The following is a 15,203-nucleotide window of genomic DNA, read 5'->3' on the forward strand; positions in this document are numbered from 1 at the left end:
GGAAAACAAGGGGCAAATTCTTTTTAAACCCAGCAAGCTGTCAGGGTCTGGAATGCACTGCCTGAACGTGAGGCAGGAGCAGCTTTAGCAGTAGCTCGAGATTCGAATTGGATATATAGTTGGGAAAGGAAACATTTGCAGGCTTACGGGGAAGAACGGGGGAGGGGAGGGTGGTGTCAGAATGACTTTCAAAGGGCCAGCATGGGTAGTGGGCTGAATGGCCTCGTTCGGCGCTGTACAACTCCCCAAGTACTATTCTGTGAAAACGAATGAATGTGCCATCACACATCACATCCACAGGGCATCCCAATTTAATTTGAAGAGCCAGGACAGGCAAAAATAAATAAATAAAATCGCTGGGCTATAGAGAACTCGGAATTTCATTCATTTTATTGCATTTCTCTGGATTTCTTATGATGGATCATTTACAGTTGTACAGGATCAGGCGGTGTTTTCCACACCATTAACATCAAGACAGGACTACTCATCAATTTATACATCCAGACAGGACCACGGACACCTACACACAGTTTCTCAGATACAGATTCTGCCTCGTGACTCAGGGCCCGACGTCAATAGACGCGGAATTGTGAGGCTGTGAAGAATTGGTCGGGAAGGGATTGGGTTGGAAAGGAAATGGGAATCACCTGAAATCAAAATGGTGGGTGGGGGTGGCGGGGGAGAAAGGGGAGAACATGGCTGCACACAAGCATACTCGTGTACAAACTCATACCACAGTCTGCCTCCGTTTTCTCTGCCCCTCCTCACCCCTTGTCCGTCACAAAAGCTGGTTTCGGTCCTCAGGGCAAAAGGTGAGGGAGGGGGTGGCCGGGGGGGGGGGGGGGGTTGTGGGAATGGGTGGAAAATAAGAGGGAATTCCTTCGCACCCACTCAGAGCTGATTGGGCCTACCAGATTTGGTCCAACTCCGAGTAGGCCCGCTTCCACGGCAACGAGCCTATAACGTTTAGAGGAGGCCGCAGAGATGTGACTCTGCGTCTGACGGTTGTGCCCATCCCCAACTTTCTTGGGGGAAAAAAAGAGAATCTGACTCCCACCTACCCCCACCCCCACCCCCACCACCACCACCACCACTCCCCACCCCCCCCCTCAACCCCAACTCTAGAGTGAAAGAGCTTCGCGAAATTCCTGTAGCAAAACTGGGCCAATGCTGTCACAATGAGGCATTTGGGAAGGAGAAAGGTTTTACTCCTTTCAGGAGTTTCAACGTCACATCCAAATGCTTCCACACCTTTCACCCACCCCCCACCCCACCCCATCACATCACCCCGACCACCCTGCCTCCCCCCCACCCAAAGCAGCTGGCTTTTTAGGCTTTGAAACGCCACCCGTCGGGTAAGGACCACCGGCCGCCATTTTAGGATGAACAGGACTTGGCGGGTGCTACCGAGAGACATCAAAATGGCGGGTAGGGGGTCGGGGGGGGGATCTCTTGACAAGAGGCTCCCAACGTTCCGATTCAATCCCCATTCTGCACACCAGAGATCGCGAACAAACACACCGTGACATTTATTTGAAGACATCCAAGTCTCCCCCCACCGTCTCGACACATGGTTTAAAATTTCAAGTACAATTTTCACCGGGTGTGGGGTGGGGTGGGGAGAGGGGGAAATAAAAAAACGTTTAAGAGTGGAAGGTGACAGCAGTTGTTTAAAAGGGGAGGGCAGCAGGAGGTTAAATAAATAACACGGGCGGCTCTAGCGCACCAGGTACTCCTTGCGTTTGTTAAGACGGATCTGACAGAACGAGAAGCCTCCCAGGACGATGTAGATTCCAGCCGCTATGAAGCAGTTGTAGCTGACTTGCTCGTAGAGCCGGTGGATTCTCTCAGGGGGCTTTGTACTGTCGGGGGGAGGTGCACAAACAGCAAACTGGTTAAGCACAGATAGAGCTGCCATTTTAACATCTCCACCCGCACCAGCTCCCTCCTTTCTTTCTAGATCCCCATCCCTTTCCGCTCGCCACCCTCCCCCCAGAACACAAGGCACAGGAGAAGGCCGTTCAGCCCTTCCAAGTCCACTACCGCCATTCTGCAAGGTCACCTGGGCTCCCTCAGGGGCTCCTTCCCTGAAACAAGTACCTCGACAGGAACTGGAGGGGGCCATTCTGCCCGTTGAGCCCTTTCATTGCCCCTTTCATTCGGACCACAAACAATCTGTACCTCGCCTCCATTTACCCGGTTTGCTTCCATTCTCCTGGCTGCTCTCAGAATCTCATGGCAGAAGATGCCCTTCGGCCCATCGAGTCTGTACTGACACGTGAGAAACACCTGACCTACCTACCTAATCCCATTGACCAGCACTTGGCCCATAGCCTTGAATGTTATGACGTGCCAAGTGCTCATCCAGGTACTTTTTAAAGGATGTGAGGCAACCCGCCTCCACCACCCTCCCAGGCAGCGCATTCCAGACCCTCACCACCCTCTGGGTTAAAAAGATTTTCCTCACATCCCCTCTAAACCTCCTGCCCCTCACCTTGAACTTATGTCCCCTCGTGACTGACCCTTGAACTAAGGGGAACAGCTGCTCCCTATCCACCCTGTCCATGTCCCTCATAATCTTGTACACCTCGATCAGGTCGCCCCTCAGTCTTCTCTGCTCCAACGAAAACAACCAAGTCTATCCAACCTCTCTTCACAACTTAAATGTTTCATCCCAGGCAACATCCTGGTGAATCTCCTCTGCACCCCCTCCAGTGCAATCACATCCTTCCTATAAATGTGGCTGCACACAGTACTCCAGCTGTGGCCTCACCAAGGTTCTATACAACTCCAACATGACCTCCCTACTTTTGTAATTGGTGCCTCGATTGATAAAGGCAAGTGTCCCATATGCCTTTTCCACCACACACACCACCCCCCCCAACCAAGTCTATCCCTCTCTCTCTCTCTCGACCCGAACACCTTTACCGTCTCAAACCCCTCGAGCGGAGCACCCCTCAAATCTTCCAACCTCGCGGGACTAACAAGCCTAATCTGCACAACTTGTCCTCATAATTTAAACATCGAGAGCCTCGTATCAGTCGGGTGAATTTGCTTTGTACCTCCGAAGACGAATATACCCTGAGCTGCGGTGCCCAGGATTGGACATGGTTACTACAGCTGGAGGTCTACAACAACAACAACAACATTCCTGCATTTTACCCTCCACAAACTTAAAGTCATCCAAAACTCTTGTGTGTCCTACCCCACCCTGCGTCGTCCATCGCCCCAGGGCTTACTGACCTACACTGGCGTCCGGTTAAGCAAGGCCTCAGTCTCAAAGTTCACACCTTTGTTTTCAAATCCCTCCATAGGCCCTCACACTGCACCCCCCCACCACACCTCCCTCCCTATCCCTGAAACCTGCTCCAGCCCTGCAACTCCCAGAGATCTCTGCTCTCCGTTCAGCACTGACCCCCCACCAACACCCCCCCCCAAGCCCACACTCCCCCCTCCTCCAATCCCAATCGCTCCACTATTTGGCCCTCTTGCCTTCAGGTGCCGAAGCTCTGGAATTCCATCCTTAAAATCTCTCCTCCTTTTAAGGCCCTTCTTCAAAACCTAACTCTCTGACCAAGCTCATCTGTCCCGATGGATCGTTAAGCGACTCACTATCGCTCCCGGGAAGGATCCTGGGACGTTACATTTGTATAGCGCCTAAACATTGCTGGTCGTGTAGATCCAACGAACACCGAGCATCCCCCCCTCCAACAGTGTATTCCCGCCCTGTTGGAATTTTTTTCTCCAGGTGTGCCGAGTTCTACCTTGGCTTTTTTTTTTTTTAAATTCTTTCATGGGATGTGGGCATCACTGGCAAGGCCAGCACTTGTTGCCCATCCCTAATTACCCCTGGAACTGAGTGGGCTTGCTGGACCATTTCAGGGGTGGGGGTGGGGGGGGGCAGTTAAGAGTCAACCAAACAGCTGAGGGGGCTGGACTCACGTGTAGGCCAGACCGGGTAAGGATGGCAAATTTCCCTACCCAAAAGGGGCATCGAGATGGGTTAGGATGCCAACGATGGCCGAGACTCCCTTTCAGGTCCGCATTTCTCACGAATTGAATTCAAACTCCACGGTGGGGTTCGAAAACGTGGCACAAGCTTGGGTTTCGGGATTACTAGACCCGCCATATTACCACTACGCACTCCCAACCCCACCATCTCCCCCTGCCTCCCTCTACTATTTAATCGTGATTCACAATCGCGCCCCCAAGACCGGCGGGTTATGCAACCACGCGGGCAGGACGCGTGCCCCTCAGTCAAGCCCCAACCCTTCAGCCCCTCCAACTGCCCCCTCAAGGCCCCCCCCCCCACCCGCCACGACGCAAACTTACTCTTTAAAGTCCGCCTCGGTGAAGGGCACATCTTCAATTAGGACGGCGGAGTGGATGTTAAAGAAGATCCCCAGGAGGGCCTGGAACATGACGGCGAAAGCAGACGTGTTAACAGGGTCACCCCGGGGCAGCGCTGCAAAACCGCAACCCCCGCCCCCCCCTCCGCCCCCCCCAACGCCACAGGAAACACAGTCGGTCAAGGGTCATCCAGTCAGGAAAACAACCAGTTGACTTGCTGTCCACTTGGTGCAGGAAGGAGGCACATCACAAGAGCAGACACGGGGATGATGGGGGTTGAGGAAGTGCAGGGGGGGGGAGAGATCGTAGCAAAGGGTTAACATCACTGGGTTATTGATCCAAAGGCCCAAGATGATGCTCTGGGTTCAAATCCCACCACAGCCAATGGCGGGATTTGGAATTCAATTAATAATAATAAAAAAAATTTGGAAAATCTTGATCTTAATCAGTAATGGTGACCACGAAACTATTAACGATTGTTGTAAAAACCTCATCTAATTCACTAATGCCCCCTTTAGGGAAGGAAATCTGCTGTCTTTACCCGGTCTGGCCTACATGTGACTCCAGACCCACATAGCAAATGTGGTTGACTCTCAACTGCCCCTCTGAAATGGCCGAGCCAGCTCACTCAGTTCAAGGGCAATTAGGGACGGGCAATAAATGCTGGCCTAGCCAGCAACGCCCACATCCCTCGAGCGAATAGAAAACTCTGAAGTGACTGACCCTGGGCTGCATTCGTCACGCATGCCCATGACTTGCCACAATGGCTCACTCCAGCGGCTCAAGTGTCCACGCCCTCAGCCAGGATCACTGGGGTGAGATACCAGAGGGGGGCTGGCAGCACACGGAGGAGGGGTAAGAGTCACCAGAGGGTGGAGTCACTTGCCTCCTGAAGCCTCCTTTGCTCCTGCCCTTCAGCTCCTGATATGAACCAAGTGAGGGCACCTCGGGATTAACCTTAGCCAGAAACCCCTCTGCTCGTCACTCTCTGGCCAAATACAAGTCACACTGGCAGCTCAGGGTCAGACTTAAAGGGTTCGTTCCCCAGCACTTCACAACCCCACGCCCCCCCAAGCCCTGCCCAGCTACAGATGGTTAAAGAACTGACAAAAAAAAAAAAAAGGGGGCTCAGCCTTCAGCACACAACGCGTTCACACTACCCCTCGACGCGATGCCTCACTTGGTGGAGCAGGCGCAGGGCGAGGGCCCAGCCGACACAGCCACTTGATTCCAAGAGCCAACCCTCCTCCCCCCCCCCCCCCACCCCGCCTTCCTCACCCCCTCCCTGTGTCATAGCAATCCATCACCAATCAGAGGGACAGGCAAACGTGCATTCCTATAGCGCCGTTCACGGACATCCCAGAGCCAGCGGAGGGTTTGTGAGGTGTCCTGATTTTAACTTCCTCGATGAAGATTCAACTCGAGGATGGGTGGGCGGATGAGGAGATGGCCCCTCAAGAGGAAAGCACCGGTTGAAGGCCGGGAGCTACAATGGTGACCCGGCTGTCGGAATGAAGCCGATCTGCGCGCGCGGCGAATTTACAGTAAGCCAATTAGGAGCGGGAGTAGGCCACTCGGCCCCTCGAGCTCCTGCGCCACCATCCAATGAGATCATGGCTGACCCAAGTGTAACCTCCACTCCACATTCCTGCCTACCCGCCCTCCCCCGGTAGCCCAGGCCCTATCTAGCTCTGCCTTAAAAATATCCAAGGACTCTGCGTCCACTGCCTTTTGAGGCAGAGTGTCCCAAAGACTCACAGCCCTCAAGAGAAAAGAAACGTCTCCTCGTCTCTCTCTCTCTCTCTCTCTCCCCTTACTTTTAAACAGCGATCCCTAGTTCTAGATCCTCCCTCAAGAGGAAACACCCTCCCCACATCCACCCTGCCAACCAAACGGTGGGATTTTTGGTGTCTAGGGGTGGGGAGGAGAGCAAGGGGGTCACCCCCAATTAAACAGGGAGAGCTGAGGGAGGTCAACTTTGACCCCACATGCCATCCCAGTCGGAGCCTCGGCGGCGGGGGGGTGGGGGGGGTGCACCCAGCACCTGCCATCTCACCAGACGATGCTTTGGGCCGGTGGCGATGAGCCCAGGGCACAGCCGTCTCCACACCGGGAGGTGAACAGATGGCACCAAGAAGGTGCACCAGCCTCGGCGTCCCTCTGGGCCCTCTTTCCGCTCCTGCTCCCCCCTCCTCCTCCGGCCTCCTTCCAAGCAGTCGCCGAGCCTCCAGCGGCTGTGGCCGGAAGTGACCATCTCCCGGCCGTTAGTGCAAAAAGCACAGCTTGAGAAACATCGAGAGTGAGGAACAGAAACTAACATTACAAAGAGAAACTCTCTCGGAGGGAGGGAGAGCGGGGGTGGGGTGGGGTGGGGCTCGGGGTCAGGGAAGGGACAAGGGTGTAAATCACACCTTCCAAACCCATGGCCTCTACCATCTAGAAGGACAAGGGCAGCAGACACATGGGGAACACCACCACCTGGAAGTTCCCCTCCAACCCACTCACAATCCTGACTTGGAAATATATCGTCGTTCCTTCACTGTCGCTGGGTCAAAATCCTGGAACTCCCTCCCTAACAGCACTGTGGGTGTACCTACACCACATGGGCTGCAGCAGCTCAAGAAAGCAGCTCACCACCACCTTCTCAAGGGGTAATTAGAGATGGGCAATAAATGCTGGGCCCAGCCAGCGACGCCCACATCACAAATTTAAAAAAATGCATCAGACAAAAATTTGACAGCAAAGGGCTCCTCCCATACACATTCGGATAGGTAATCCCAAACTGGTCTAAGCGGTGGGGGACGAAATACACAGAGACTGCCAATTGAACACATCAGCACTTCGAGATTCACTGCAGAACAGCTCACCAGCTTCATCCGGAGAACCCACCCGAAACAGGTCCTGGCCAGCCAAGTCTGGTAAGCAACGGTTGAAGGCAAGCAAGTGACACAGGGGCCAGTCAGCCCTGCTCATCGCCCAGTGACACCCCCACCCTCCCACCCCCAATCGTGTCTGGGCAGGAAGCAAGGGCAGGATTGAGCTCAACAGTGATGCTCCCCACAGTCAAACAGCTTTGCCAATCCAGAGGGTGGGAAAGGAGAGAAAAACATCACAGGGCACGATTAGAAAAGGATTCCATCAGCAGAGGATGGGCGAAAGAAAGGAATCCTGCATTTATATATCACCTTTCACCAGTTCAGAGCCTCCCAAAGCGCTTCACAATCACTGATATGAGCTTGGTGTCACAATCAGTCCAACTATTTAACATCAAAGAACCGCAGGTCACTCAAACAACACTTCAGCATCGCACACCCAGCCAGCTGTAGGCACAGAAAGTTCCATGTGAGACGCACAATCTGCCCTGACGATGGGCAGGCTCAGGAATGCAAACTCCAAGGGGCATAAACAGGCCTCCAAATAAATAAAAACAAATCAGTCCACCAATCGGGGAGAAGACAAGAGAATGGGGTTGAGAAACTTATCAGCCATGACTGAATGGCGGAGCAGACTCGATGGGCCGAATGGCCTAATTTCGGCTCCTATGTCTTATCCCCCGCAACGGGCACCGGCTCCCAGGCCTTGGCGATCTCGCTCGGCCCCCACTGTGGCTTTTGTTTTAAACCCGTGCGGCCTTTGCCGTGACCAGCCCCGTGCCCAAGTTGAGCTTCTTGAGCCTGAATCATCGATTCACCACCCACTGGTGAGGGAAGAAAGCAAGGAATCAGGCCCAGGAGGAGCAGGCAGGCAGGGCAGGCGAGCAGGGGGCAGGGTAGGGTAAGGGATCAGGGCAGAGAAAGTAAAGGGACAGACAAGGCAAGGTAGGGTAGGATAGTGGGGCAGAGCAGAGTAAGGGGGCAGGGGAACAGGGTAGGGGAGGATAGTGGGGTAGGGTATAAAGAACAAAGAAAAGTACAGCACAGGAACAGGCCCTTCGGCCCTCCAAGCCTGTGCCGATCATATTGCCCGTCAACTAAAACATTTTGCACTTCTGGGGTCCGTATCCCTCTATTCCCATCCTATTCATGTATGTGTCAAGCTGCCTCTTAAAGACCACTATCGTACCTGCTTCCACCACCTCCTCTGGCAGTGAATTCCAAACACTCACTACCCTCTGCGTAAAAAACTTGCCCCGCACATCACCTCTATAGTTTTCTCCTCTCAGCTTAAATCTATGTCCCCTAGTAATTGACTCTTCCACCCTGGGAAAATGCTTCTGACGGGGCAGGGGAGGAGAGCGGGGCAGGGGAGGAGAGCGGGGCAGGGGAGGAGAGCGGGGCAGGGGAGGAGAGCGGGGCAGGGGAGGAGAGCGGGGCAGGGGAGGAGAGCGGGGCAGGGGAGGAGAGCGGGGCAGGGGAGGAGAGCGGGGCAGGGGAGGAGAGCGGGGCAGGGGAGGAGAGCGGGGCAGGGGAGGAGAGCGGGGCAGGGGAGGAGAGCGGGGCAGGGGAGGAGAGCGGGGCAGGGGAGGAGAGCGGGGCAGGGGAGGAGAGCGGGGCAGGGGAGGAGAGCGGGGCAGGGGAGGAGAGCGGGGCAGGGGAGGAGAGCGGGGCAGGGGAGGAGAGCGGGGCAGGGGAGGAGAGCGGGGCAGGGGAGGAGAGCGGGGCAGGGGAGGAGAGCGGGGCAGGGGAGGAGAGCGGGGCAGGGGAGGAGAGCGGGGCAGGGGAGGAGAGCGGGGCAGGGGAGGAGAGCGGGGCAGGGGAGGAGAGCGGGGCAGGGGAGGAGAGCGGGGCAGGGGAGGAGAGCGGGGCAGGGGAGGAGAGCGGGGCAGGGGAGGAGAGCGGGGCAGGGGAGGAGAGCGGGGCAGGGGAGGAGAGCGGGGCAGGGGAGGAGAGCGGGGCAGGGGAGGAGAGCGGGGCAGGGGAGGAGAGCGGGGCAGGGGAGGAGAGCGGGGCAGGGGAGGAGAGCGGGGCAGGGGAGGAGAGCGGGGCAGGGGAGGAGAGCGGGGCAGGGGAGGAGAGCGGGGCAGGGGAGGAGAGCGGGGCAGGGGAGGAGAGCGGGGCAGGGGAGGAGAGCGGGGCAGGGGAGGAGAGCGGGGCAGGGGAGGAGAGCGGGGCAGGGGAGGAGAGCGGGGCAGGGGAGGAGAGCGGGGCAGGGGAGGAGAGCGGGGCAGGGGAGGAGAGCGGGGCAGGGGAGGAGAGCGGGGCAGGGGAGGAGAGCGGGGCAGGGGAGGAGAGCGGGGCAGGGGAGGAGAGCGGGGCAGGGGAGGAGAGCGGGGCAGGGGAGGAGAGCGGGGCAGGGGAGGAGAGCGGGGCAGGGGAGGAGAGCGGGGCAGGGGAGGAGTGTGGGGCAGGGGAGGAGTGTGGGGCAGGGGAGGAGTGTGGGGCAGGGGAACAGGGTAGGGGAGGATAGTGAGGTAGGGGAGGATTGTGGGGTAGGGGAACAGGGTAGGGGAGGATAGTGAGGTAGGGGAACAGGGTAGGGGAGGATAGTGAGGTAGGGGAACAGGGTAGGGGAGGATAGTGAGGTAGGGGAACAGGGTAGGGGAGGTTAGTGAGGTAGGGGAACAGGGTAGGGGAGGTTAGTGAGGTAGGGGAACAGGGTAGGGGAGGTTAGTGAGGTAGGGGAACAGGGTAGGGGAGGATAGTGAGGTAGGGGAACAGGGTAGGGGTGGACAGTGGGGTAGGGGAACAGGGTAGGGGAGGATAGTGAGGTAGGGGAACAGGGCAGGGGAGGATAGTGGGGTAGGGGAACAGGGTAGGGGAGGATAGTGAGGTAGGAGAACAGGGCAGGGGAGGATAGTGGGTTAGGGGAACAGGGTAGGGGAGGATAGTGAGGTAGGGGAACAGGGTAGGGGAGGATAGTGAGGTAGGAGAACAGGGCAGGGGAGGTTAGTGAGGTAGGGGAACAGGGTAGGGGAGGTTAGTGAGGTAGGGGAACAGGGTAGGGGAGGATAGTGAGGTAGGGGAACAGGGTAGGGGTGGACAGTGGGGTAGGGGAACAGGGTAGGGGAGGATAGTGAGGTAGGAGAACAGGGCAGGGGAGGATAGTGGGGTAGGGGAACAGGGTAGGGGAGGATAGTGAGGTAGGAGAACAGGGCAGGGGAGGATAGTGGGGTAGGGGAACAGGGTAGGGGAGGATAGTGGGATAGGGGGCTGGGAAGGCCAAGACAGGGCCTAGACTGGGGATGCAAGGGACTCACCAGCATGATCACTCCCCAGATACTGAGGACAATTCCACAAGCTGCCAGCTTGGGTCCACAACAGAGTAAGGAAGCCATTAGCTCCAGCCCCTCACTCCTCTTCCTGGAAAGAAATGTGACAAACTCCAACTGATTGGGAAATGTATCCAGCTCGGGCCCCATCCACTGAGAAATAGGAGAGGGGGGTGAACCATGGCGAACCTGCACCCAAATAAACAACCAGGCAAAAACACAGCCCTCTCCAACCTAACAGAGCATCAAGAGCAGCAACACTTTAATATCCATTCACTTCATTCCAAGAGGGAGCCTTTTGTTAATTCTCTGAATTCATGTTGAATTGTGTCTTGTCTCCCCTCCCTGCCTCCTAAGGTGGTACAGTCTGAGCAGCCAGCCAGGTCACATGATCGAGGAGGCTGTCATGTGATATTTAAAGGTGGTTTGGGCCAGGCAAGGGTTGGAAAAAGTGGGATTGTGTTTTCCCTGCCATTAGTTTCTGTAACTGCCCTTGTATTTGTTGTTCTGTTTGTGTGGGTTTTTTTTTATTTAAAAGAAATAATTGTTGTCTATAGATCAAAATTCTGCTGCTCCTAAGCATGAGCATTTTCATTAATTTCAATTGTTTAACGATTCCACCCCCCTTTCTATTCCTGTGTTAAGATTTTACAACAGTGAGTCATAGAGGTCCACAGCACAGAAAAAGGCCCTTCGGCCCATCAAGTCTGCGCCAGTCAAACAAGAACCTATCTATTCTAATCCCAATTTCCAGCACTAGGCCCATAGCCTTCTATGCCATGGCATTGCAAGTGCACATCCAAATACTTCTTAAGTGTTATGAGGGTTTCTGCCTCTACCACCCTTTCAGGCAGTGAGTTCCAGATTCCCACCACCCTCTGGGTGAAAAAATTCTTCCTCACATCCACTCTAAATCTCCTACCCCTTACCTTAAATCTATGCCCCCTGGTTATTGATCCCTCCACCAAGGGGAAAAGTTCCTTCCTGTCTACCTTATCTATGCCCCTCATAATTCTATACACCTCAATCATGTCCCCTCTCAATCTCCTGCTCCAAGGAAAATAACCCCAGTCTATCCAATCTCTCCTCATAACTAAAACTCTCCAGCCCAGGCAACATCCTGGTAAATCTCCTCTGCACTTTCTTCAGTGCAATCACATCCTTCTTATAATGCGGATTCCAGAACTGCATGTAATACTCTATAAAATGCTGGTTAGGCTACAGTTCCAGCATAACTTCCCTGCTCTTATATTCTATTCCTCAGCTAATAAAGGCAAGTATCCCATAAGCCTTCTTAACCACCTTATCTACCTGTCCTGCTACCTCAAGGGACCGGTGGACATGCATACCAAGGTCCCTCTGATCCTCAGTACTTCCCAGGGTCGTACCATTCATTATGTATTCCCATGCCTTGTTTGTCCTGCCCAAGTGCATCACCTCACACTTATCCGGATTAAATTCCATTTGCCACTGATCAGTCCATCTGACCAGCCCGATTATATCCTCCTGTAATCTAAGGCTATCCTCCTCATTATTTACCACCCCACCAATTTTCGTGATATCCGCGAACTTACTGATCAACCCTCATACATTCAAGTCTAAATTGTTTATATATACCACAAACTGCAAGGGACCCAACACCGATCCCTGTGGAACCCCACTGGACACAAGCATCCAGTCACAAAAACACCCCTCGACCATCACCCTCTGCTTCTTGCCACTCAGCCAGTTCTGGATCCAATTTGCCAAATTGCCTTGGATCCCATGGGCTCTTACCTTCGTTATCAATCTCCCATGCCTTGTTGAAGTCCAAGTAGACTACGTCAAATGCATTGCCCTCTACACACCTGGTCACCTATTCAAAAAATTCAATCAAATTGGTCAGACGTGACCTCCCTTAACAAACCCATGCTGACTGTCCTTGATTAATCCCTGCCTCTCCAAGTGTATTTTTTTTAATTACCACTATGGTCCTTAATGGGCCCTACTCTTTCCCTAGTTATCCTCTTACTCTCAATGTACTTGTAAAGTAACTTTGGATTTTCCTTTATTTTACCTGGTGCTCTCCTAATTTCCTTTTTAAGTTCCCCCCTACACATTCATTACTCCTCTAGGGCTTCTGCTGTTTTGAGCCCTCAGTATCTGCCATAAGCCTCCCTTTTTCTCTTTTATCAAATCCTGTACATCATTCGACACCCAGGGTTTCCTGGCTTTATTGGTCCCACCCTTTATTTTTACTATTTTTATTTTTATGTTGGCCCTGTACTCTCCCTATTTCCTTCTTGAATGTACAGAAATAACTTTGGATTGTACTGAACTTTGTAGTACAGGAATGCTCAGCAGGGACTGCTGCAATAGGTGATCTTTTATTTCTGGGGTGGGGGGTGGTGGGTGAATGAATTAATTAAGAAAGGGTCAATTAATGATTTAAAAAAGGGTCAAAGCCTATCTCCCCAAACCTTTTTCACCATGATTAAAATGATACAACACCACCATGTGCTGGCAGATCACAGTCACTGCAGACACTGTTCTTTGAGTCTCAGAGAAGTCATAGAGTTTTACAGCACGGAAAGAGGCCCTTCTGCCCATCGTGTCCATGCTGGTCACCCATCTACTCTAATCCCATTTTCCAGCATTTGGTCCATAACCTTGTATGCTATGGCATTTCAATTGTTCACCTAAATACTTCTTAAATGTTGTGGGAACGATCTCAGACAACTTCAGTGGCATGTCATCCACTTGTTCTGCCAGTCACAATGCCTCCAGAGACTTTTGATAGGTAAGGGTACAGGGGTGAGGAAGGAAAGTGGAGCTGAGGGCACAATCAGATCGGCCATGATCTTATTGAAAGGTGGAGCAGGCTCAAGGAGCGGAATGGCCTACTCCTGCTCCCATTTCTTATGTTCGTATGTCTTGAGGTTGCCAACTGTGATTAAATGGATTCCTGGAGGTTTCATCACATGACTTAACTGCCCCCATGGTCTAGCCATTAGTCGGCCAACACATCCGTCCTTGTAACGCTCTGCCTTCCTACGCCAACTCAAAAGCAAAAAGACTCATTGCCCAATTGGTCTTCACTTGAGTGACTGTCATAGAGTCATAGAGTTTTGCAGCACGGCAAGAGACCAAGCCCGTATGTACTCTAAGCCCATTTTCCAGCACTTGCCCCGTAGCCCTGTATGCTATGGTGTTTCACAACCAGCTTATATTTCAACTCTTTCTTGGACTCGAACTCAAATTCTGTCAAAGGGTCATGAGGACTCGAAACGTCAACTCTTTTCTTCTCCGCCGATGCTGCCAGACCTGCTGAGTTTTTCCAGGTAATTCTGTTTTTGTTTTTGTTTTGGATTTCCAGCATCCGCAGTTTTTTTGTTTTTATTATGGTATTTCAAGTGTTCATCTACATACTTCTTAAATGTTGTAAGGGTTCCCGCCTCTACCACCCCCTCAGGCAGTGAGTTCCAGATACCCCACCCCATCCTCGGGGTGAAAAAACTTTTCCTCAAATCCCCTGTAAACCTCCTGCCCCTTACCTTAAATCGATGCCACCTGGTTATTCACCCCTCCCCCCACTAAGGGAAAATGTTTCTTCCTGTCTACCCTATCTATGCCCCTCATAAGTTTGTACACCTCGATCAGCCTGACTGTCAGCCAAGCAACTTTTTCCCTGCATTTTCAATTTGTTTTTATCTGGTAAAGAAGAATGTTCAAAGAAAATGGCAAAATAAATATTTTTTATCATGTCTGCATTATTTTTCTCCAGGGTTAGCACACAGCAGTGTCCTGGAGACTGATCTTCAATTTCTGGAAACTCCAGGCCAATCCTGGAGGGTTGGCAATCCTAATATTGAAATATTATGTCAATGATGGGTTGGCCTTTGACACTGGGGCCTGTTGGGCTTGTTCACCCCTGAAGCCTGCCTGCTGTGACCGGCCTCCGGGCGCCAGGTGACGCTGTGGTGACGCCCTTCCCGCGGCGGCCTCAGGCGGGAGGCGGGATTAACTTGTGTTTTTGACAGACATCAGTTATTGACCAATCGGCGTTGAGGACATCCCTGCCAATCAAGGGGATACTTTCATTCCATTGGGCAACCTGAAGGGCGGGACCTTAGATGACTCCCCACATGAGCGAGAGCAGGAGACCCGCCCCTTTATGGACGCGCATCTCAGCCAATCAAGAGATAAATCTGGATGAAGGCTGCCCAATCGGAAATGAGACTAGGTCGGGGGGGCGTTGACCGTTGATGGACGTGAGAATGAGGTCGCGTCGACGTTTCACCTAACCAATCAAAGACTGGGGGAGGGGGGGGTGGGCGGGAAATTGGGGAGAGGCACATCCAATGAAAACGATCCGGGGCAGGTGGGCGGGTTTCACATTGGATTGACGTGTCCTTTAACCAATGGAGAGAGGAATACCCTAACGCAGCAGACCAATGAAAAGGAAGCTGGCTGTTGGCGCGGCCAGGGGGAGGGCGGAACCGGAGATGGAATGACAGGGGCAGCGACTAATCCACGCCGAGAATGGAAGGGGGCTGCCCAATGAGAAGGGGCGGGCTGGTTGCTTGCTGGAGACGCGGGGCCTAGTGAGTGAGGGAGTGAAGTGAGGCTGGAGGCAAGGGAGGGAAAGGGCGGAGAGGAAGAGGTAAAGGTAAAGGGTAAGGCTTGGAACGGCGGGGGTGGGTGAGAACCTGAGGCTTTGAGAGTG

The 15,203-nt window shown here is 53.6% G+C and overlaps 1 protein-coding gene across 1 annotated transcript; it reads right to left on the reverse strand.

The window, feature by feature from the left end:
* Window positions 1–372: 372 nt before the first annotated feature.
* rnaseka (ribonuclease, RNase K a) lies at window positions 373–10,644 on the reverse strand. The gene is made up of 3 exons (XM_041178709.1): window positions 10,487–10,644; window positions 4,333–4,412; window positions 373–1,862 (listed from the first exon to the last, which is right to left on the reverse strand). Exons 1-3 carry the CDS (start codon window positions 10,562–10,564, stop codon window positions 1,718–1,720), a joined length of 303 nt encoding a protein of 100 aa, XP_041034643.1. The 5' UTR covers window positions 10,565–10,644; the 3' UTR covers window positions 373–1,717.
* Window positions 10,645–15,203: the final 4,559 nt, after the last annotated feature.

The sequence above is a fragment of the Carcharodon carcharias genome, chromosome 33, assembly GCF_017639515.1.
Source record: "Carcharodon carcharias isolate sCarCar2 chromosome 33, sCarCar2.pri, whole genome shotgun sequence".
Taxonomy (NCBI): Eukaryota; Metazoa; Chordata; class Chondrichthyes; order Lamniformes; family Lamnidae; genus Carcharodon; species Carcharodon carcharias.